Below are 23,494 nucleotides of genomic sequence, written 5' to 3'. Positions count from 1 at the left end.
AGGAAACTGAAAATCCAAACTCTGCTTGAGCTATTCAAGAACATTTTTTTTTTCGTTTAAAAATGTCCCCATGTGTCACTGGGAAGCTGTGAACATTGTCACAATTTTTGACATCCAGGTGAAAATAATCCAAAAAATAACCAGAGCTCTGTTTTATATTGAGATAAGTGACTGAAAAAACATTACTATATGACAATTCCTTCTTTCGTACTGCAGGAAGTTTTTGTAGTTCTTAGAACTTTTACTAGAACTAGTTTGTTTTTTCACACATTTGCCACACATTTTCACGCACGGATTTCAGTTCCTTGAACCATTTTAACTCGTACACTGAGGCCTAGTGTTTTAGAGTTATAGATCGATTTTGGCGTCAATATGGGATATAGTTGCTTGGTGATTCGCAGAACTTATAAGTTACGCCGATTACCAGATACTTTGTGTTGACCATGGACCGCCATTTCAAAAATACCATATTTACGAGACTATAAGTCGCTCTGGAGTATCGCACTGCACCATAAGTCGCATTTTTTTAAATCAGAGACCGAGAACAGACATTTCATCTTGAAAAGCAAGTTATAGTAATAAAAATACAATAGAGAAAAACAGGCTGAATAGGTGTCTGGTATGTTTACATAATAACAGTTATTCAGATCACTATAGCATAAACAACATAGCATTACAAGTGTACCAAACTCTCGATCTCACTCCATATCACTAAATCCATTGAATTCATCATCCTTGGTGTTTTTTCTGAGCAAGTCCACCAACTCCGGAGGTGGATGGCGCTCCATTTCTTCTTCTTCTGCAAGGCTGTTTTTGGGACATCGTTGTCCGTGCTCTGATAGAGAGGCAGTTGTGTTGCATGAAGCAGTAACACCAAGAAGGTTCTCCCACAAAATCATTCATGTTCACCATGGCAACTATCTGGGCATGGAGATGTATCTTCACCGTTGACAAGGCTCTCCTGGCAGCACATTGTTCAAGCACCCATTTGTGAACTTGCTCCTTTAGCTGTAACCATCTACCTATTAGCCCGCGATTAGCTTCTTTGTTTTCTTCATTGCAGTTAGAGCATCCTCTGCTTTTCGCCAGTCCCTCACTCTAAACTTTCTTTCTGCTGCTCAATTACCGTTTCCAGCTGCATATTTCACTACTTGCAGCTTGTAATCTGCAGAATATGCTCTTCTTTTTGGGTGCATTTGGGTTCAGTCCTTCTCAGTTGTCTTTATAAGCTGATGTTTAGATTTTAAATTTTCAGTGGTGCAGGAGTAATAGGAGTAACAGATACTGGCACACAAGCCTAGAGTGCACTTTCGTGGCTGTCGGTGTGAAAATAAAGAACGTGAAATTATATATCTTGATATACAATATGTCGCACCTGAGTATAAGTCGCAGGACCAGCTAAACCATGAGAAAAGGTGCAACTTTTAGTCCAAAAGATACGGTAAGTACAGAGTTTGATAACACTAAACCCATTCAATGGTCCATGGTTATCGCTCCCCACCATGCAGAACAACTTTACGGTTTATCTTTAAGGTGTTTTCTCTTGGCACTCAAAGAAACATGTCACTTCCAGACAATGCAAATGCAAAACTAGAAGGTTCCCCCTGGGAGAGAGAGGTTGCTAGAATAAAATTCAAGCAGGATAGTCCTTAGAACTGAGTTCGTAGAACAGTTCTAACCAAAAGCAGCTAATTAACCTTAAACTGCAAAAATATTTAAAAAATCTGCCAATCTGTGAGCAGGTGACCTCAAATCAGATGTCAGGTGATGAAAAAAATGATAGAAATAATAAAACAGCATGAGACGCAAGTTTAAGAAACACAGAAAACACTTCAAATGCCTTTTACTTAAGGGTTGGGTTGAAACTCACTTCTTCAAGTCTACAAGATATGATACATACAATTCCAAAGAGTTGAGGGACTTATTCTGCAATCGAACAGAAAAGCCAGCAAATTAGAGGAAAATGTAAAAGAAGCAGAAAAAAAAAGCACACCATGTTTCAAGGTTTGTTCAATATTTAAATGCTTAGAGAATGTAGCTTGGGAAGTCACGTTTGAAAGTAAAAGGTAACGTGTGCAGGAATGCTTCATTGACGGACACATTATTCATAGCCCGTTGCTGCATTTTTTCACTTCTTGATAATAATATAAAAAAAAAATTACCATCACCAGCTGTTATGAAGGATTCTCGAACAGGTAAACACATACCGACACCTTAAATTTTCCACAAAGGGCACCTTCTCCTTCACAAACGAGGAAGAAAATCCGCTATCTAACCCGCTTAATGCGAATGAGCGAATCCTGTGTAGTAGCCTCTCGGGTCTGCTTATAAAACCAGAGCAGTCAGCTAAAAAATGCTTAAAAAGAGATTCCTTACAGCTTGTCGGCTATCGGGGAATTCGGAAGTTTGATTTTATAAGACCCGTAAAGTTCATTAAATGCTGAAGTTGAAATACTTTTTGGAAAGTATAGATTTGTGTGGCTGGGAAAATATGCAATGTGAACTTAGTAGTCTTTAATCTGATCTTTAATATTTTTCAAGTTTATCATAAATTCACCACTGTTGGGATTACATCCATTATTTTTAATGGTCTCCCACATCAGCCTTGTTTGCATCAATTCATTTAACAGTTACATGTCAAAATTTGGTGGTAGCATTGGTGTGTTCATGCGATCGAAGTCGTGGGTCGGGCTTTCTGCCATATAACTTCTCAATGGGATGTTTAAGAAACGGGGAAGTGAAGTAGGTTGACGTCTCCCTGGGCATTGGGTTAAATTTCAACTCTGCGAACATCTCCAGGTGGTCAGACTGTTTTCTTTATCTGCGAACTGCAGCATCTGGCCCCTTTTCCTTTGCATCTACAACAAGGATATTTTCCTCACTGGGTCATTATTCATTCAAGACGAGACAATTTAATTTCATGAATTTTGGCACCATTTAAGCTTTAGGGCTGTCTGAATAATTTGGAAAGTTGAATTTTCTGTCACAGCGTGAGAGTCGGAATGTAAATTGATTTATGGTGATTAATGCAAGACACGGAGTATTAATCTAAACTATTAAAATGAATTACAATGAAACCAAAAGCGGGACTGTTTGTTTAATTTGGTTGCGTTCAGGTACTTTAGACAGGACTGGTACTTCAGACTGGAACTGAGTATATTCAGCGTCAATTATAGTCGCAGAATCTACTCAGTTCTAATAACATCCGCTGTTGACTTTTGAGATGGTGAGAGGATCTTAACACCAACACAGTCTCTACCTTTGTGCCGTTGGGTCTCTCCACTTTATCGGCCTCCTTGTTTTTCTTCTTCTCTTCCTTTTTCTTTTCGCGTTCCTTCTGTCAAGAGATTTAAAATGTAAGGTCAGGCCAGTCTCAGACGGCATTTGATCAAGAGGAGGTAAATTGTATGCTCAAAACATTAACGTAACGGTGTATATTCAGATACGCAAAAGGTTTTCGACAACTTCGATTGTGACGTTTGTTTGCGGTAATTTGCATAGATTCCCGTCTCGGTGTGTTGCGGGTAAGCCTCTCCGTTCAACACCTGCCTCGCCGTCTTCTGACCTGTCAAAGCCGCAGCTGAGCATCTCATTACAGTTGAAATTGATACTTGCTGAAGCCGGTGTCCTCCGAGCTGCCCATCATGCAGCCGTCAAACACCTGTCTCGCGATGGTGTCTGCCAGACCGTTTCCTGTCACCTGTCATAGTTTCCTCCGGTTTTTTGTTTTTAAAGAGCCTTTAGATGCTGGAGGGAAACTGTCTTGACTTGACACCTCGGCTTTATGCTCAGTTCATCTTAACAAAAGACACTGAAGAATCAGAATGACTTTTTTAGCTCAGGCATGATGATGCGGCACAGAGCCTTTTTGATGACATCTCATGTAAACAATGCTTCTGGCGATAGAAAAACACAGTCTGCTCAGTCACAGATCTTATAAGGGTGAAGTCACTCGCATGAAACATTCGCACCAACTTTCAAGAGTGACACCAAGTCCAGCCACTGCATATTTATGATAACGCCAAAAACTGTCTGTCACCTCCACAATCCGATGATTAATATGTTTTGTCAACATTTGCTGAATATTTCTGTTTGAGTCTATTAAAACCAGTGTGTATCACTTTAACAGTTTTACAGTTTCACCTACACAGAACCCTGACCCATTAGATATTAAAATATAAAATTCAAACATTCCATGTTCCAGTTTCCTCTCCTCCTGCAGTCCCACCTCCAAACCCCCAGGTAATATTATGTAAGAGGATACATCACACCAGGACCACCTCAAAAGCACGAGGTCAAATGCATTTGTGGAGAACAGAATTTCAATTTACCCTTGTAAGCAGTACCTGGTTTAAAACCACAGTCTAATTAAACTCAACGGCACAGAAGATTTTCAAATTTTGGGGGGGGAATTTTTATTGATTTTTTTTTTTTATCATAATTTCGATTATTCTTAAAACACAACTTCTCTTTTTCAAACATTCAAAGTCGCTATATCATAAGAAAACAAGTTATTCATAATGCAAGCATTTCTCACCAAAGTGCCAAGATTTGTATAAAATATTCATCATAAATGATGAATATTCCTGTTTAAGCATTTGGTTTAAAAAGTGGTTGAGATGTGTTGAAATCTACATTGTTCTACTGAAAGGTTTTAGAATTATTTTATATTTGCCTGTAAAGACAATTCCTTACTTTTGATATACACCTTGATATTGGACTGTGCCAGTTTCTGTCACAAGCGCACAAAAATCAGGGTTTAGTTAAACTTTTACTGACTCAGCTCATAAATTTTCTCTCACAAGATTTAAAAGAGAACGTGTGCTGCGAGTGCTACTGATAGCTGACACATTTCTCCCGTGCAACTAACACAAACTTCTCACGCCTGCAAAATGAGCAAACCTCTGTTCACTAAATCACCATTCGTTATCCACTGTAATATTAAACAGAGAGGAAACACAAGTCTTTGTAATAAAATCGCTCCGTATCTCATTGCAGGTTGAAAACAATTAGATTTCATTCCTTAATGTGATTTTAATGTGCTCTCCATGCAGATTTAATGTGCAGACATTATTATCCTACGGAGAGCTGATGTAGTGTTTTCAGGTTAATGGTTCTGTCTCGCTTTTGTTATATGCAAATGAGTCAACACCGATAGCAACCACCGACCGACTTTACCTAATGACTGTCAAGATGCTGGAGAAGGAAGCTCAAACTCAGCCGATGAAGCCTCCATTCGGGCCATTTCGAATAAAATTCTGCTTTCCTTTCCGTCTCCATCTCGATTCCTAACGCATGTGACTGTATAGGCTGATTTTGCTGATTTATGCTGAGGGTTTTATTCCAAGCCAAAATAAATAGCACTGCATATTGAAAGCAGACGCCGTTTCTCAATAAAAACGGAACGCTCTCGATTGGTTCGAAAAGCCGCTGTAATTCAAATTAGAAACTTGTTCGAACAGACGGACCATCGGCCGGACCCATAATATTCCGTCTGTGGCACAAGAGAATTTAAAAGTTTATGGACTTAAAAAAAGCTTTGTGATGAATGGTGAATCACAGCTCTTCATTATTTCTGAAAAGAATTTCTCTGGTGGATTGAACAATGCAGAGGAAGTTTTTTTTCTTTTTGCTAAACATTCACACAGAAGTTGACCTGCAACCTTTTGGATATAAACCGTTTATACTTGTTATGCTTACATTGGAGCAAAATTGCAATATTACTTCTTCAGCTACAGCGAACACCCTTTCTTTGCAAAATTTGTCCAATGATCAAAAAGATAATTCCTTTTTATGCATCTCTGTAACCAGGAAGGCTATATTTTGGCAGCGTTTTATTAAAATATCCACCAGCCGTATTTGATCCTTGCAGCTCTAGCAGGCACAAAGTCTATGACTCTATCAATTATGAGTTAATGAGCCTGCTATCGGCCAATTTAGTCAAGCAGCATTAGAGGGCTGTTATTCTCTCAGCTGATCATGGCAAATAAAACACAGCGAATTACAGATGGCGTCCTCTTCCGTTAATCATGCTACGTTCTTTACTTTGGTTGTAAAAAATGATATCCTGTCCGGTGCGAATAACAAATCTATGCATTAAATGGAATTTGTACAACCGATTGTGCTGTTAAAACAGCTGTACAAAAGGACAATTTTTTTGAAAAAAAGTTTCAAGTCTTATATTTAAGAAAATTCGAGTTGTGTCAATAATGTGAAAAGGTAAAAAGGTAATCCAGAATGAAAGGAAAGGTGTATGAGAGTGGTGAAACCAGCGATGCCGTATGGCCTAAAAACACTTACAATGACGAAAAGAGAGGAGGCAGAGTTAAGGTTCTCTTTGGGAGGGACCAGAATGGATAGGATCAGGAATGAGTCCATCAGAGAAGCACATGTTAGATGCTTTGGAGAGTAAGTCAGAGAAGCCAGACTGGGATGGTTCGGTCATGTTCGGAGCGATAGTGACTATATTGGTAGACGGATGTTGGAATTGGAGCTGCCAGGCAAGAGGTCTAGAGAAAGACCAAAGAGAAGATTTTTGGACGTAGTGAGAGAGCATATGAAGATAGTTGCTATGAGAGAAGGGGATACAGAGAATCGGGTTAGATGGAGAGGGTTAATCTGCTGTGGCGACCCCTGAAGGGAAAAGCCAAAAGGAGAAGAAAAAGAAGAAGAAGGTAAAGAAGGTAATCATTTGTATGTACCCTTTAATCTTTTGATTAATAAACCACTTAATAACTAAAGGATCATAACAAATATATGCAGGACGAGCCCAAAGCTACTATTTTATAAGCAATGGCACATAATTTGTATTGCATAGGAGCCAGGAAAGAGTTCTCATACAAATCTACCCCCGTTGCTTGAGGCATAACATGGACATAATATGTTTGTAGTGCTAGCAGCCAAAACTCAATTTATGTCACCGCTTTCACCTCAGCCTGCAGATCTGAGGACTGGCCATTAGATCCCCAATATGTTCGAGAACAGCGGATTTGGCATTAGGCAAACCCAAAAGACCGGTTCTGTGGACAAAAGTTGCCCGCGGTCACCGGGGCAATTGGTTGTTCAGCCATGCGTTCTTCCTCAATTTAGATCTTCTATTAGTCTGACTAGTTGTAGAACTAGCCAGTTGTGTTTAGTCTGTCGCTGATGTTAATGGTCACTGGGGATGTGAAATCAACGGAGGGAGGCCGAATTCACACAAGCAATTTGGTTGGGCGCGATGGGAAGCTAAAAGTAATTCTAAGAAACCATTGTTTTAATGTCGTGAAATTTTCATACCCTTAATTAATCACAAGCGGGTTCAGGCAAAACTGACTTTAAAAGGTAAACGCGGCAAAACACAGGTGAGATTTTATCCATGGCTGAGCTCGAGATCAGCTCACAAGGAAATGCAGCACAGCGGTGACACCTGGCATTAATCTCCAGATTATCCACTGGGAGATTAAAGATGTTCGCGGCGGCTTGGCGGAGAAAAAAAAGTGACAAGTGCAAGAACTTGTTTTCAGTTAAGAAAAGGACATGGTCCTTGGATGGTAAACTCTGCCAGTCCCCTGTCCCATCAATAACTCCAGCTGACTATGGGAATGGAAAATAAACATTAACTAACGAGTTTAAAGACTAATGTTTCACCCGCTCTAATAGATGTTGCAGGGAAGTCTATCAATCTCTGCTCCCTTGCGGCTTTTTCTTTAACAGATCTGGACAGACAGGGTCAACCAGATGGGTCCATGCCAGTCAAATAATTACACAGGTTAATACCTCATTAGCACATCAGCTGGTACCGATACATGTGTAAAATATTAATGTTGAATAATTATAACGAATTATAACATTCTTTATTAGCCTCTGTGTCTGAATATTTTGCCCATTAAAGACCAGAATATTTCACCACTGCCATTAAACTACTTTTAATTTTTTTTTTTTTTTTTTTTTTTTTTTTTGCTCAATGTCAGATCACTTTCGCCTTTCAGAATACACCAAAATCTCATTTTGAGATAGAGACTCCCCTGGGTTCACAAGTTCATTTTTCTATTAAAAGTGAATACCGGATGCTAATAAAATAGTAATGACATTGGTCTGGAACCAAGTGGAAGATAGAACAGTGAGTACTGATGGATGACACAAGATGGCAGATACATTTAATATATTGCACAAATGAAAATATTACAGCTGTTGCAGATTTAAAAGACGATAAATAGCTATAATTACGGCACAGCCATTCGACCCCCTGGGGATAAATGTCAATTGTATCCTGTCACAGTGAAGACTAAATATTGGTTTCCGACCGTGTGTGTGAGGAGAATCTAAGAAAGACATGAGGAGCGAGAGAGATGCAAGGATGGACTGATGGAATCATAGTGGGAATTAATCTTAGAAATCAATACATGGCGGTCATTTTTGATTCAGTCGGGATCGCCTAAATTGGCCGGTCGAGGATGATACAGTGTCTGAGGGGAAGCTAGTGAGAAGGCAAGCAAGGTAAAATCTGAACATAGCCCAATATTCTGAAAATCAATGTTTGTAAATTGTAATTACTTTTAATACAGGATTCATTAATAAGGTAAAAAAAGAGTTGTTTTTTTTTATCACGACACGCTGGCAGAGGTCGTGGCAGGGGCAGATCCCCACAACAAAGCAACGTCACACCAGAACACAAACATGGGTGAGGAACACAAGCACAGCAGGCTATTGTCACAACATAAGTTAAAAAAAAAAAAAAAAAAAAAGAGCGAGAAAGCTTCACCTCCAGTCTGCACCGCTCAGCCTGGGAGGATGGCGAGGTAGAAAGAGATGCACCTTCAGATGACTTCTGTGGGAAGAGAAGAGAGTTTCAATCAGAGGGGGTGGGAGCAAGAGAACTAAAATAACAAAATTGCACAGAAAGAACAAGGATAAGAGTGTGTGATGAGAAATTATTAAAGGGGAGGAGAGCAGAGCGCCATGGAGAAAAGAGCAAAGTCAATTAGAGGGAAAAAAAAAGGAGTTCACTACGGTTTGCTGCCGGGCCGGGCAAGGTAGTAGTCATCATCACAGCTGCAAGGAAAGAGCAGGGTCTCTCTGACACACATGCCCTCGGCCGAGTGTAAAAATGACCAATATTAACCTGCATCTGACCTGTGAGTCAGAGTGCGCGGTTTGAGTTGCACTCCACAAGTCAAACCGAGACACTAGCTGGTTGTTTTCACACAAATGTTTTTACCGCGCCACTCGAGTGTTTTGAAGGGTTCTGAGCTGGTGATCGGTCACTGCCTTGTCTCATTGTGAGCATCACTGCTTGGTAGAATATGAACATTTTCATTCAAGCTTAACATTTTATCTCTATTTTTACAAGTATCTCACTGTCGAATTAATATGCCTACTTTACATATGTATGAATGTTACTGAGCTCAATGTACTTAGAATATTTAGACCACATGGTAGAATATTTTATTACAATTTCAAAAATATCACCCTTGATAAAATAAAATAAAATAAAATAAAATAAAATAAAATAAAATAAAATAAAATAAAACAAAATAAAATTAAATTAAATTAAATTAAATACAATTAAATAAAATAAAATAAGTACATGTATGTATGGTACATATATTCCCCTGTTCAGTTCAGTGATGGATGCAAAATAAAGGCTGTTGCCATTATTTTGGGGGGGTCCTTCTTTTAAGCCTCCGATAAAAGATGGCCACCTGTTGTGAACCAACATAACCCTCCTATGTTGTAATTCAGGGGTGGAGTAGAGTCATGACGGGTATAACAAGCTTCTGGATTCCCTCTGTGATGACAACCCTTACCGGTGGCGGATCGGAGTGAGCGTGACACCATTTGGACAGTGAAACGTAGATAGCAGGCTTCACTGAATGTGCCGAGACAAATAGCAATGTAAGCAACGAGAGGAAGAGGAGAGAGAGGGTGGTTGAAGACCAGACAGCTGCGATGCCTTTCGACCTCGATGTCATTGCCTTTCCACCGGGGGCCTTTAAGTTGGCTGAAAAGACGCCAAATATCATTTGACCTCACTCTGTGAAAGTTTCTTTGGAACACAAAGTTATACCTAAGTCCCTGATTAAAAATGACAACTTGGGTGAAAATGTCAAAACCAACCTGGGTGAAACTCATTAAAATCCTAGATTAATGTTCACAGACCCCTGTAGTCTCACATGCATATTCAGTCTGCGAGCACAATCTGGACCTTCTGGGTAATTATTGAAGTCTACTGACTCAGAGCAGGTGTTTGATCAAGTCTATGTACAGTGATTGCTTATTTTAGAAGTAGAAATGCCTTTTTTTACATGTTGATTAAGTGGCTCAAGTCTACACAAGACTGTCTCAGAAAATTGGAATATTGTGATAAAGTTATTTATCTTCTGTAATGCAATTACAAAAACAAAAATGTCATTCATTCTGGATTCATTACAAATCAACTGAAATATTGCAAGCCTTTTATAATTTTAATATTGCTGATTATTATCTTTAGAAAACTCGCAAATCCTATCTCAAAATATTAGAATACCATGAAAAGAATTTTTTGTTTTTTTAATTGCATTGGAGAAGATAAAGAACTTTATCCCAATATTCAAAATTTCTGACAGTCCTGACATGCAACAAAATACATCACTTTCCCAGTACTGCAATTTTGCCCAATCTTTGTACAATCTTTGCTTGTATGGAATGACAAAAATTCCATGCATCCATCCATTTTCTTCCACTTTTCCTGCATACAGGGTCGCGGGGATGCTGGGTCATCGGGCGAGAGGTGGGGTTCACCCTGGACCAGTCGCAGGACGATCACAGGGCCAAATATAGAAGCTAAACAACCATTCACTCTCTCACTCACATGTCTGGGTGATTTATGGTCTCCCGTGAACCAGCAGCATGTTTTTGGACTGTGGGAAGAAACTGGAGAAGCCACACAGAAAGCTAGAGATTGTAAAACTCCACACAGATGAGCCCCTAAGCCAGAATCAAACCAGGGACCACAGAACCACTGCGACAACATGGTGTACATTGGGGTTGTCTCGGCAAAAACTGATTTGCAATAGACATCTGACGAGGCAGGTCAGGTGGTTAGAGCGGTGGTCTTTTAACTAAATGTTTCTGAGCGTTTTCCTGAGTTCCTGTTGCTGAGCAATTCACCCCATGCCACTTCCCGGATGCTGCCAAGTGGCTGCTCACCTCCATGAGATATCCATGATGGTTTAAATGCAGAGAACCATTTTCCGCAAGGGATTTATAAAATGTACAAAAAAAATGTATCTTTACAAAATTAACATTTACATTGAACTGCTTGCATCCATCATCATGAAATTTTCATCAGATCTTGAAATGTGAAGAGGTGTTTTAGTGGAGTGCTGTCCCTGGTGATTCTGAATTACTATACCGATTTAAATCACCATTGTATAGTTAATTCCTCCTTTTACATATAACAGTGAAAGTGGAAATGCAAAATGAAATAATGGACAGAGGTAGCTTTATATATCTTGCAAAAAAAAATGCAATTTCTGTCTTGCATACAAATGATTTCTACATAAAAACCGTGTGTGATGAACTGTTTATCATGCTTTTGTATTGTGAGATCAACACCATACAAAGCACACTATTGGCACAACCTTGACCTGTAAATTAACTTCATGACAAGAAACCAAAAAAAACAAAAAATCCTACAGCAAGTGTCCTCAAAATGTCTTTGCTTGAAGATCACTTTGCTTTTGTTTCACTGTCAGAGCAAGGCAGCGCGATGTTAAAAAGTAGTAGCGTCCTTCGTCTCTATGAGGCAATCCTTTGCGCCGATTAATAATTAAAGTGAAATGCTGCTAAATTCAAATTGTATTTGTCACAAAAAAAAAAAAAAAAAAAAAAGACGGGCATCAAACAAAAGGTTAATGGTGGATTTACAAAGAGAGGTTGCATCAGTTTCAGATGTTGACCTATCCTTCACGCCACACCAGCCTCACTTCATTCCCAATTCCTGACTCCCCTGCCCACTGTGCAACCTGCAGCTCGGTAACCGACACTGACTATGTCACTCCAAGGGCAGGACAGAAAAATGTTTTCTCCATATCTCATTTCTCTCCATTTCCATCTCCCTCCCTCCTCCTCCCCTGCCCTCCGTCCTCAGCTGTTGGGGCATCAAAGGACCGCTTGCTCTTATTGCCCGTGGTGCCGAACGAAAGAACGAACGAACGAACGAGGCCAAGACTTGAATTCAGAGCACCCTCTCGCCCCTGCTTATTCTGTTGATGTCTTTTGTTTCCCTCTCCCTAAAACGTCCTCGTCTTCCCGCTTTGATGCTGCCAGAGATGTCGACACAGCACTAAAGAGGCGCAGATGGGTTGATGAAGAAGATAGAGAAGATGCTGGAGGGTAAAAAGGATAAGTGAGAGGAACACAGGAGGAGGCGGTGGTGGGGTCGCTGGAATGATAAAGAGAGGGTAGATAACAAGAGGAGTAGTACGAGCTGGGTGAAAGAGGATGAACAGAGGTTGAATAGATATTAGAACTTGGGGATTAGAAGTGTCTGCATCCCCATGATGGCCAGTAGTGTGAGCGATGGTACACATCTCAACTGATACTTGTCTGTTGGGTAGACTTCTAGGAGCTTATTTGTAGTCCTGGGGAGGACACTCGCTGAAGCAAAGAGGAATAGTTATAGAGAGACTAATAAAAAGAGATTGAGGGAGGGTGAGGAATGGGTTTGGATGTTAAGGCTATAAAATAACTCAACAGTGTTCTAAAACAGTGAGTCATGCTCCGCTGAATGACCTTGACTACAGCCACAATAGTAATAGAGTTGGGCAATTGAACAAATTTATTAGCTCGAAGCAATCGGCTGAGTCCTTTGGCCTCCCTATTTTTATTCTTTTCTTTTTTATGGGAGAGGAGGTTGACTTGTATCATTATACTTAGAACTTTGAATTATTTGCTTCCTGATTTTAATATGTTAACTAGTAACCTCAAATGTTCTTATCGAGCAATCCATTCACCTCGGCAAACACACTTCCTGTGAAGCCTCGGCATGTTGCTGAGACTCCCGCTCTGTAAGACACGGGTTCGACAGATGTTCAATTTTGGGATTCGGGCTGCTTTAATGCCCTCCACAACTCATCTAGGATAATCAAAAAATCGTCCAAATTAATATAATCCCATAAAAAACAGTGCAAGAACTGTTTTTATGGCACCCATTCCTGTGCACTAAGAAAATAAACTAGTATACCGTCCATATTTGATGGGGTGTTGATTTTTTATGATTCATTGATAAAATTTTCACGGCGCTTGTAGATATTTTTTAATCCAACCTCTCATAAACAACGTGGCTGTCTCCTCACCGCGTTAAACCCGCCTGTACGCTGACGACACGATTCTGTTGACGCCGTGACACATGAGGCCTGATGATTTACAGAGCCAAAATAAGGAAATAGCTCTGCAATTATTTCACTACAAGACCCTTTTACAGTGTAACAGCTGGCCAGAGAAAGAGCCAGGGAGCTGAGAGGTTGTATGACGTTGGTGCATTTCCTGTGCTTCGACACTTACAGCAAGTTGCCTACCAGGAATTTTTAGTAATTGAGGAAATATGGTGCTATAATATGGTGTATAATATTGTTTTGTGCAGTGACAAGCACAGGCTATTTTCTTAGATAGTTGCGAAAATCTTTCCCTTATCATTTAATGATCATCATGGGAGTAGGAATAGTAGTTTTAGTAGGGGTAGGAAGAGATAAGGTCATTTTTATCATTGCAAATTCCTAGGAATCAATATATCATAAAGACCAAGTAGCAGAAGTAGTGTTAATAGCGGAGGAATTACATTAATGTTTATTACTATGTTTATACTACAACACAAGAAGTGAAATTCTCATGTGGTGTGTTATGTTTGCGGACTTCTTCAGGATTTTTTATATGCTTTTATTACTATCTTTGGTTAGTGATACTGATATTTACTGATTGTGTTTTTTTTTGTTTGTTTTTTTGCTGAGCATAAGGTTTTTTCTCCTTCGGTCAGGACAGCAAGTGTCGAGTTGCAATTAAACAAGGAACTGACAAACACACCAGCAACCTCTCTTGGCCCTAATAAAGGTCCATTGTTTGACTTAATAATACTTTTGGTTCTGCAGCAGGTTCTGTTGCAAAGTCCCATCATACACATCACATGACACTTACATTTCAAAAAGAAAATTTACAAGTAATATAGGAAAGGGGCTTTCCATCTATCATATTTGCCAAATAATTATTCAGTCTATAATGACTTGCTGCCACTGCAAATCCATTAAACATATGGGTACTGGATATGAGCGGAGGATTAAAACTGCAGACGTTTTAGATATGAGCACTTCACTGTATAACACGCAATGAGAAACATTGATACCGTGACACTTTCCTTGGTCATTGTTCATATCCCTGGAGAGTTTCCTACTCCACATTAAAAAAAAGTTATGGCTATAATGGATTTCTCAAGCTAGACTAGAACCACATTAATATCTCTGACACTTTGTCAGTTAACTATTAATAGATCCATAGGGGTAGCACAGTCCAAGTATTTACTAAGTAGTAGACATTAGTTACAGTTTACTTGACTGATAGTAATGAGCATTCAATGCTAAAAGTTCTCACCAAGATAATTCATTTATGTCTGAGTTGGAAAAACTGCAGTGAAATACATTTCCTGAATCCAAAAAAAAAAAAGAACTGTCGTACTGCAGTAAACTGTATAAGCTTTTGCGGAGAGCAGGAGCTTTTTTTAAGATAAGACTGTAGTTTTGCTACATTAATTGAAATGTATCCATTCTTCCATTAATGATAACGCTTCAACCTGGAATTGGGATTGCTGGCGCCTATCCCAGCTGTCATACAAAAAACTATTCACTCTCTCATTCACATTTCCAGGCAATGTATGGGTGTCCAATAAACCCAATGCATGGTTTTGGTCTGGCGGAAGAAACCCAGAGAACCCAGGTGGTCCTGGGAAAAACGGCCTTCTCACTGTGAGGTGGAAGCATATCTTTAAAAACTGTTTTTCTTATTGTTGGTGATCACAGTTACTAATAAAGCATTATCTATATTAGCCCGGAACAAAACATGTTTTATTTTCACACATGCAAACACACTCACAGGCAAAAAAAAAATTCCAAACAAGGATGTTAATTTACCTCCTTGATTCTACAAAAAGAAAGAATAATAAAGCATGTCCAATAACTTTTTGAACTCACTGAGAAGTAGTCTGTATTTCCACACACAACAAAAAAAACATCTTGGGTCACACACACACACACACACACCCCCGGAGCTCTGATGTCGCACACAATATGTCAGCGGACAACAGAAGTTAACTGGAACGGTTGCTGCTGGAACACTGGGGAGTGCAGGGTTGTGTGTGTATGTGTGTGTGTGTGTGTGTGTGTGCGTGTGTGTGTGTGTGTGTGTGTGTGGACAGGAGATCTCTGACATTTCCTGTGACTAACGCAAGAAAATAAGGTTGAGCTGCAGCCAAGTCTTCCTCCAGGCCAACTGCATTAGTCTCTTGTGGCGTTTGTTCAGCCAATCATTGAGGTTACGTGATGCACTGTGATGTCTCCACAACTGCAGTAGCGCTGAAATTGTGTGCAGGCATTGTAGTAGCACACACGCACTCGCACAAACACAAAAACAAACATGTGTGCAGACACATGTACGTTGCCATTATTTCAATCATGACAGAACAATGAGCTCTGGCTGTACGAGCGCCAGAGATGCAGTGGCTGCACTTCTATCCATGCGATCAAATGTGCCGCATGCTAACTGCTCCAAAAAAAAAACATTATTTTGTCACTCTTTACACACATACCCACAGATGGATATAAACAATAAGAAACAGTAAAAATCCTTTAAAACTCTAAATGAAAAGGAATTCCAGCTACATCCACAAGATTGTTTGACACATCTATATCAAATAAGCACATTTATTGAAATACTGAAATGTCCCGATAATAAAGTTGGGACTATCACACAACGAGAGAGAAGTTTTGAAATATTGCTAGCAGGACAAGAGCTCAGTTAAAAAAAATATCTCAAACTCACTTCAGGGAAACAAACAAAGTGAGACAGCCAAGCAAAGAAAGTAATCTTTTCAAGTCCGGATTGCAGTAAATTGTTTTCTAATGGATGACAAGTGATTACTTGGGATTACGATGTATTGGCATGAGTTGATGATATTCCAATGTTGCTTTCATTACTGAGGTTATCTTGGTAGAAATCATCAGATGAGTGGTAAAGCTCAAATAGGTTGTTGAGCCAAAACTTTCCTTCTCTTTTCCAGGGTGTGACCAGGCAGCTTTTTATTACCTTTTCACAGCAGCTAATAACTGTCCGGGACCCAATTTATCTTCTGCTCATCTTAAAAAATGTTTAAAAAGGTTGGATAATTCATTGGAAAGAAATCATGGCTTCATAATCAATGGATCTTTGCCCAAGATCTATTGTAATAACTTCCACTGGGTAATATTTGATACGGCTGATGTGTAAGTAACGTGTCTGTGCCCGTTTGCCAACTGCACGTTTTTTTTTTTTCTATTTATGCTTATTCCATTTCTTTTCTCACACTTCCCATGTAAATACCTCCAACACAAAAAAAATTCTCAGACTGAACTCCCCATGAGCTCCAGAAGGTCTGTCTGTCAAGAATCATTAGGATGCCACTCAGTTCAGCCTGGGGCTACCAAAGAATGTTGTAAAATTCAAACATACCAAAGAAATTGTTTTAAAAAAGATAATGACAATTATAATAACATTGAAGTGGGATTCATATTGAAAATATCATTTGGTAGAGAATAAACCAGTGCTTGGATTTCAGTCCCACACCTGACATCCCTGAGGGTGAAAAATAACATCCTTTTAAGATTTAGCATTGCATATGTGTTTGTGCGTGTGTATGCATGTGTGTGTAAAGACTGAAAAATGACTGGGCACAACACACACACACATGCACATAACTGGTTAAACTAGTTAACTAATGCTGTTAGATCAACATCACACTGATGTTTATCCCGGTTGAAACTAGCTTAAGGGCTGTTTAATGCTCATGTTACATCACATAAAGAGCTACGTCAGTTTTAAACGTGAACAAACATCACTGCCCTTATACTTCCACCCGTGCTTTAAGCTTGCTGTGCTGTTAAGCAGAGCATCACTAGACTGCAGTGCAGATTTCACTTCCAAGTCCCTCGTTCTGTTTCAGACAATAACAAAATGGCGAAGGTGGGGGAGCTCATAATGCAGTGGAACCTTGTCTTACGAGTTTAATTTGTTCCTTGACCCGGCTCGTAACTCAAATTACATTCTCCCTTTGAAATGACCTGAAATGCAAATAATTTGTTCCAGCCCCCTGTTTATGTTATTTGTTTTAAATAAGAATAAATTTACTTTGTAAATTACATATAATGCATAAAGAAAAACAATATATATGAAATGCTAGTAATCTGTTCCAGCCCCTTGTTCTTGTTATTTGTTTTAAATAAGAATAAATTTACTTTGCAAATTACAAATAATGCATAAAAAATAACAATATATACTAAAAGAGAATGTAAAGAAATAAACTGGTTAATTAAGTGTATTCACATGGAAGATCGTATGAAGATGGTGGCGGTAGTTGGGGAGATCGGCAGAGGAGGTTGGGGGACTTTATTTATTTCAACTTAAATAACTTGCTACACATTATATGCAATATATACAATGTATTTCTAAAAGCAACTTGATCCCTATGCTACACTTTATGCTTTGAATGACTCTTCCTATGCCTCCCCAATGACATTCCTGCCGTCTGCTTCCCCAAATCCCACTAAATGTCTCCTGCCTTTGCACATATGATGCTCTCAGTCATGGAATCTCATAAACAACCACTTCTCCATCTCTTCATGGACAATTCAACAACATGCTCAACTCTCTCTTGTTTTTCAGTTATTTTGCTGGGCTATCTAGTGGCGGTAGGTGTATCCGACTGTTTTTAAACAGGCAGCGGTGGCCACTTCAGTGTCAAACGCCCATCGTGCTTGCTCGTAACTCAGATCTCAGCTTGTATCACAATTGGCGATCGGCTCGTATCAAAATTGATGGCTCAGATCTCAGAAATCTAGTAAGATGGGGCACTTGTAAGGCACGTTTTCACTGTACATTCTAAGAAAAAGACACAAAAAGAGGCAACGCAGTGACGTGCGGTGAGGTTCATGGCTGGTGAGGCACTGACATCATCACCGCATGTCTCTTCTTCATATTTCAATGGAAAATGTCATTTTTTTTTTCAGCGATTTTTTGAAAAAATAACTAAAAATGGTGAAGCTACGTGGAAAATAACTCTATAGTACAAATCACTTAATAATTATAACCATTTATTTTTTTATTTTGCTTTTTTTTTTTCCCTGCTAACAGGTGAGGCCCGGCCTCCCCTGCCTCTACTGACTGCACATCACTGCCACAGAGCTATTAGTACATCACAGCATGTGGATGGAGATTTCTTCATTCATTAGTTCTTTCTCCCGCTTATACTGCACTCAAGTTTGCAGGAGTGATGGAGTCTATCGCATCTGTCATTGGGAAAGAAACAGGGCTCACCCTGGACCGGTCACCAGTTGATCGAATATAGAAGACATCCGATCCTCTCATTCACCCGTGTAATTTTAGGTCTGCGATAAATTGATGGACTGGTGAACTGGTTTTTGACTGGCAGGAAATCAGAGAATTGAGAGGAAACCCCTACAGACACAGGGCAAACATGCAAACTCCATAAATAAAGCCCCCCAGTCAAAATTGTACAAGGGACCTTCTTGCTGTGAGGTGGCAGCGTTAACCGCTGTGCTCCTGTGCCGCCCACATTCACAAATTTAAAAAAAAGCAAAAACTGCAAATAATGAATTACACGTTGCTGTACTCTGGCAATTACATGCTAAATATATACAAAATAAACTAAATAAACAGGTTAAGCTGTAATGATGAATGGATGAAAGAATGAATGACAACCTTTAAATGCAGCTCAAGCATATGTGGATGAATCTATTCTCAAATGATTTAATTCAAAGTAACAGATTTCTGTAAAAAAAATTCAGGTACATTGTATTCTTTTTCATGGAGGTTAATAAAGTAAATATATGACGAGGGCCGCCCTGTAACCGCACTAATTTTTTTTTTTTTTAAACATAATAACGATGCTAAACTTTTTGATGAAGCCGGTCCAATCATTTCAGAGTGAAGACGTGTCCCATTATCAACGCTGATCAGACGCACGTTTTTGATACAAGGTAAACATCAACATTCACACAATAAGCGCAGCTCTTTTATAAGTGCACAATAAATAAGTTGCAGCAACATGCTTCCCCCTCATTACAAACACATACAACATACAAACGCACGCAAACAAACAAGCTATAGCTCAGGGTTACTGCGGCCTGCCTCTCCTTCTTCTTACTGCATCTGCACCAAAATGCTTAAAGTGATAATGAGTTGTTTTTAATAATTAATTTGCATATAAAAGGCGAGCCGTCTGAGTGGGTGGCAGAAACAGATCCTAGATCACAGCCCGGCTGCTGGCGATGCTTCAGAGAAAAACCAGGGAAAACAAGACGGAAAGGCGGAAGGCGATAGAAGGAGAGTGAGAGATGGAGAAATAGAGGGAGAGAGAAAGAGAGGAGCAGAAACACAGAAGTGGGGAATGGGGTTGTACAAAGGGATGCACAAGATGAGCCAGTCTGGATTATCGGTAATGCGGCACATTTCTTGTTTGTGTTTGAGTGTTTTCACTTCACAGCAACTCTTTATTTTTTAAGTCCGTTCCACGTGTATGTGTCGGCACGTGTCCCCCCAGCACCCCCATAGAGCGTGTGCAGGAGGCCAACGCGGTTCATATTACTTTTCCAGTGTTTGGTCTAATCATGTTACTTGTCTTTGAGAACTTCCGTTGTGGTCGCATTTTTCTTTCTTGCACTCTATTAAGGCGGCGTTGCCTTTTAACCGCGTGTGACCACGCGCGCGCGCACGATAAACACAAGCTGAGCAGGAGCAGCGGGCAGCGATCATGTGATGACTGAGTCAAGAAAGATGCTCGGGGGCACATCGGCCCGGGTTTGCTGATGAGGGGTCCTCCCGCTCTGACTTTCGTTTTCTCTATCTTTATATAGCCTTTAAAGAATGTGTCATTATGCAGCACAATAAATCACAACCAAAAAATGAGCTGAAAAAGCAAAAATGAGTTATTAAAGATTATCACCAGCACATTTGAGTTACTTCATGGCAGCTAATTAGCATTAATTCTTTCTGTGATCAGGCCTGTTGGTCCCCTGATTTCCTTTATTATCTAAAGAATAATCAGGTCTATAAATATTCGACTAGAGTGAAGATAAAGGAAATATTTGCTTTGGAAAAAATAAAGAATCTATTTTTGTTTTAGCTTCTATGGTTGATGCTCTATAGCAGGGGCTACATCAACTTAAAATTTGACAGACGGGCCGGGTAAGCACAAGATATGATACATATGAAACCACATTTAACAGTAAATATCAAACATAAACAGAAAAAGCATCCATGTGTGACAGTGTGTCCTCAGTAAAGGCTAAATCACAAAGCCGATCTGTGTGACTCAGCTCAGGAAAATTGTCAAGTGTTGTCAAGTAGCTCCAAAAATGAAATAATCTCCAGTTTGGGCTCCCACGGTCATTGATATACTATCCCCAAACTTAAACAGTGGACATTAGAATGCCAAAGCAAGTCCTTGTGATCAGCGTCAGTTTCCTCAAGAAAATTAATAACTGATCATGGTGAAGTCCCTCTGTTCGAATAAAGTTAACAAGTTTCTCAACTGGCTTCATTACGTGGTCAAGCTGGATTTACACAGTGCTTCCGGGTGAATCACGCAGTTTAGGAAAATTACCTCCTGCTCAGGGTTGTCCTCTTTCACCCTCTCCTGGATTCTTTTACGAAGCCCGACGTTTTTTCCCGTCAAATTTGGTGATCCATCTGCGGTAATGTTAGCAAGCATACTCCAAGGTAGCTTGAGCCTCTTTATATGAATCCCCTCCCCGTGTTTTTTCTTTTAGGGATTTCATAGCCAAAAACTCATATGTTATCTCGAAATTTTCATTAATCCCACTGATTATAATTAAAAGCAGAGCGGTGTCCTTTATGTCATTGCTTTCGTCCAGTGCCAAAGAATATAATGTAAATGACTCCGCTTTTTTGTTTAGCTTGCTAGTTAAGTGTTTGTTAATTACTTCAATGCAGTGCGTCACTGTCTTGCATGATAAGCTAATTTTTTCAAATTTGTTCTTGCTCTCAGGAGATAAAATAGATAAAAATGCAGTCTTTGAGAAACTCCCCTTCAGTGAAAGGCTTGCTGGCTTTTGGTAATTTGAATGCCAGTTAATAACTTGTCTTCATGCTTGATTCTTGGATGGAAGTTGTTCGGATAAAGGTGTTTTGCTAAGCCTGCCAGCTAGCTACTAACCTGTGAGCAGTAACCAGCCGTTCTTGCATTGACAGGTTGCTGGCATAATTAGCATGCTTGGTCAAAAAGTGACGGCTGATGTTGTATTCCCATAAAACCGTAAAGGTTCCTTGGTAAATAAAACATACAACCTTTGACCAAACTTCACTAAAAAAGTATTTAGGTGTCCATTCCTTATTAAGCACCAGAACTCACTGTCAACTTTTCTTTTCTTTGCCATTGCTGCAGACGGGTTCTGAGCTGTAGAAATGCGCCACCTAGGGGTGAAATGCTTGCCAATACAAGTCAAACTCAAATTAATGCAATCATTTAATCATTCACATCAAGTATAAATCCTGTACCAATCTTTGGCGGGCCGGATTAAAAAGACCAATGGGTCAATGTGGTCTGCAGGCAATAGTTTGCCCACCCCTGCTCTATAGGCACTAGAACATTGGTTTTCTCAATACAAAATAAGATATATCTTTCTATCCTGAGGTCAAGAAGGCCTTATTTTTGTTAATTACATCCTTAATTTGTTTACTTATGGAATATTGTCTCGCCAGATGAAGATCCAACCGATTAAAAGATTGTGATCCTTTTAGATGGAAAGATTGCTCTTTGTTAAAAATCAAACCTATTATTCATCTTTAAGAATGCAATGCTCTTGTCTCTGAATTACATGATGCTAAATAAGAATTGCTCAAGACATAAAAATCTAATCAAAATAGGAACAAGACAAACACCCACAGGAGATATTTTAGGGCTTGTTAAAATGCCCTAAAATATGAAGAAATAACTTGGAATTGGACTCAATTAAAAAAATGTTATTAAAATGAATCAGTTTTTAGTCAAACATCAAACAAAAGTTTTTTTGACGAACAAATCAATATATCATAGTTTAAAATTCATAATCTTATTTTCCCTATCAGTCTTCAATGCACACCAACAGATGAGTGCAGAAAACAAATTAGTGTTAGTGTTACTTCCCTTTCTTGGATGTCATTTCATAACATGCATCAGCTGAATCCACCTGCAGCACATCCTATGAGCCGTTTTCTTCTTCCATGGGGATGAGAGTGGTTGACAATCCACAAAAATCCATCTCACAAGTGGATTGATCAATTTATCCGATGTGGACATTTTTTTTCGGAATTTAAATCCCGACATGTGGTGGAGTGGTGACTGATGACCCTGCTTGCTTGGGATTACGGTTTTGTTGTGCCACACACAGACACAAGACTCCGGGTCAAAACGGGTAGTGCTCAACAAAGGAGTTTACTTTGAGTCCAGTTCCAAAGTGCAGTTATACAAAGTGGGTTGTGCACCAAGGTTCCAGCAGCAGGTGAACCAATGGGCTGAGGTGTTGGGAGGACTCTGGCCACTGGTGTGCAGCGTCAGTATAGGGAGGACTCTGGCCATTGGTGAGCAGCTGGGTGCTGAAATGCAGCGTCAGCATCTAGAGGACCGCAGTCCCGGTAATGGACCAACAACTAGGCGGTGGTGTTGGGAGAACAACAACGGCAGGTGAATAGCTGGTGCCGGGTGGTCGTGTTAAGGTAACTCCGGTATCCAAACTCTGGAACACTGGAAGAGTAGCCCAGTCGCGAATGGTGGGCAAGCAAGAGGCACTGGCATGCACAGACAAGAGAGGCCCAGTCCGGTCATGAGCGACCAGGCGAGTGGCACCAGTGAATGAGCCCCAATCAGGTCACGTGCAGCTGGGAATGGGGCGCTGGCCTACACCAACAAAAGAGGGAAGAGGGATGCAGCCGAGAGGAAGACCGAGTGGGAAGGGGAGGTGGGGCCAAAGGCAGAGTGCCAATGGGTAGAGTTGGCGTGGGAAATAGAGGGATGAGGGCAGAGGAGTCTGTGAGGACCGATAGACAAGAACAAGAGTGGTACGGGAGACTGAGGGTGTGCAGAAGGAGCGAATGGTGAACGTGTCCGCACAGGAATTCAAGGAACAAGAGTGAGTGCACGGGAATCCGTGTGATGACAGGGGAAACAGAAAAACGAGTGTAAGCACACAGGGAGCGAGCACGCGACCTGGCAACCAGG

At 40.0% G+C, this 23,494-nt stretch overlaps 1 protein-coding gene across 4 annotated transcripts in view; it reads right to left on the bottom strand.

The window, feature by feature from the left end:
- LOC147236203 (stromal membrane-associated protein 1-like) overlaps positions 1–23,494 on the bottom strand; it is a 152,530-nt gene that overhangs the window by 92,502 nt on the left and 36,534 nt on the right. The window contains exons 5-6 of one of the 4 annotated variants that reach the window (XM_086165014.1): positions 8,744–8,809; positions 3,260–3,337 (exon numbers count right to left, since the gene is read on the bottom strand). In XM_086165014.1, coding sequence (XP_086021140.1) covers positions 3,260–3,337; positions 8,744–8,809 — 144 coding nt within the window. The remainder of the gene's footprint in view (positions 1–3,259; positions 3,338–8,743; positions 8,810–23,494) is intronic. The other 3 variants (XM_086165021.1, XM_086165033.1, XM_086165042.1) reach the window with 3 other exon arrangements.

Source organism: Fistularia commersonii, chromosome 2 (assembly GCF_037954325.1).
Source record: "Fistularia commersonii isolate RoL2024-O1a breed Wild chromosome 2, RoL_Fcom_v1.0, whole genome shotgun sequence".
Lineage (NCBI taxonomy): Eukaryota > Metazoa > Chordata > Actinopteri > Syngnathiformes > Fistulariidae > Fistularia > Fistularia commersonii.
The sequence above is the reverse complement of the archived record's forward strand: the minus strand, read 5'-3'. Positions and strand labels throughout refer to the sequence as shown.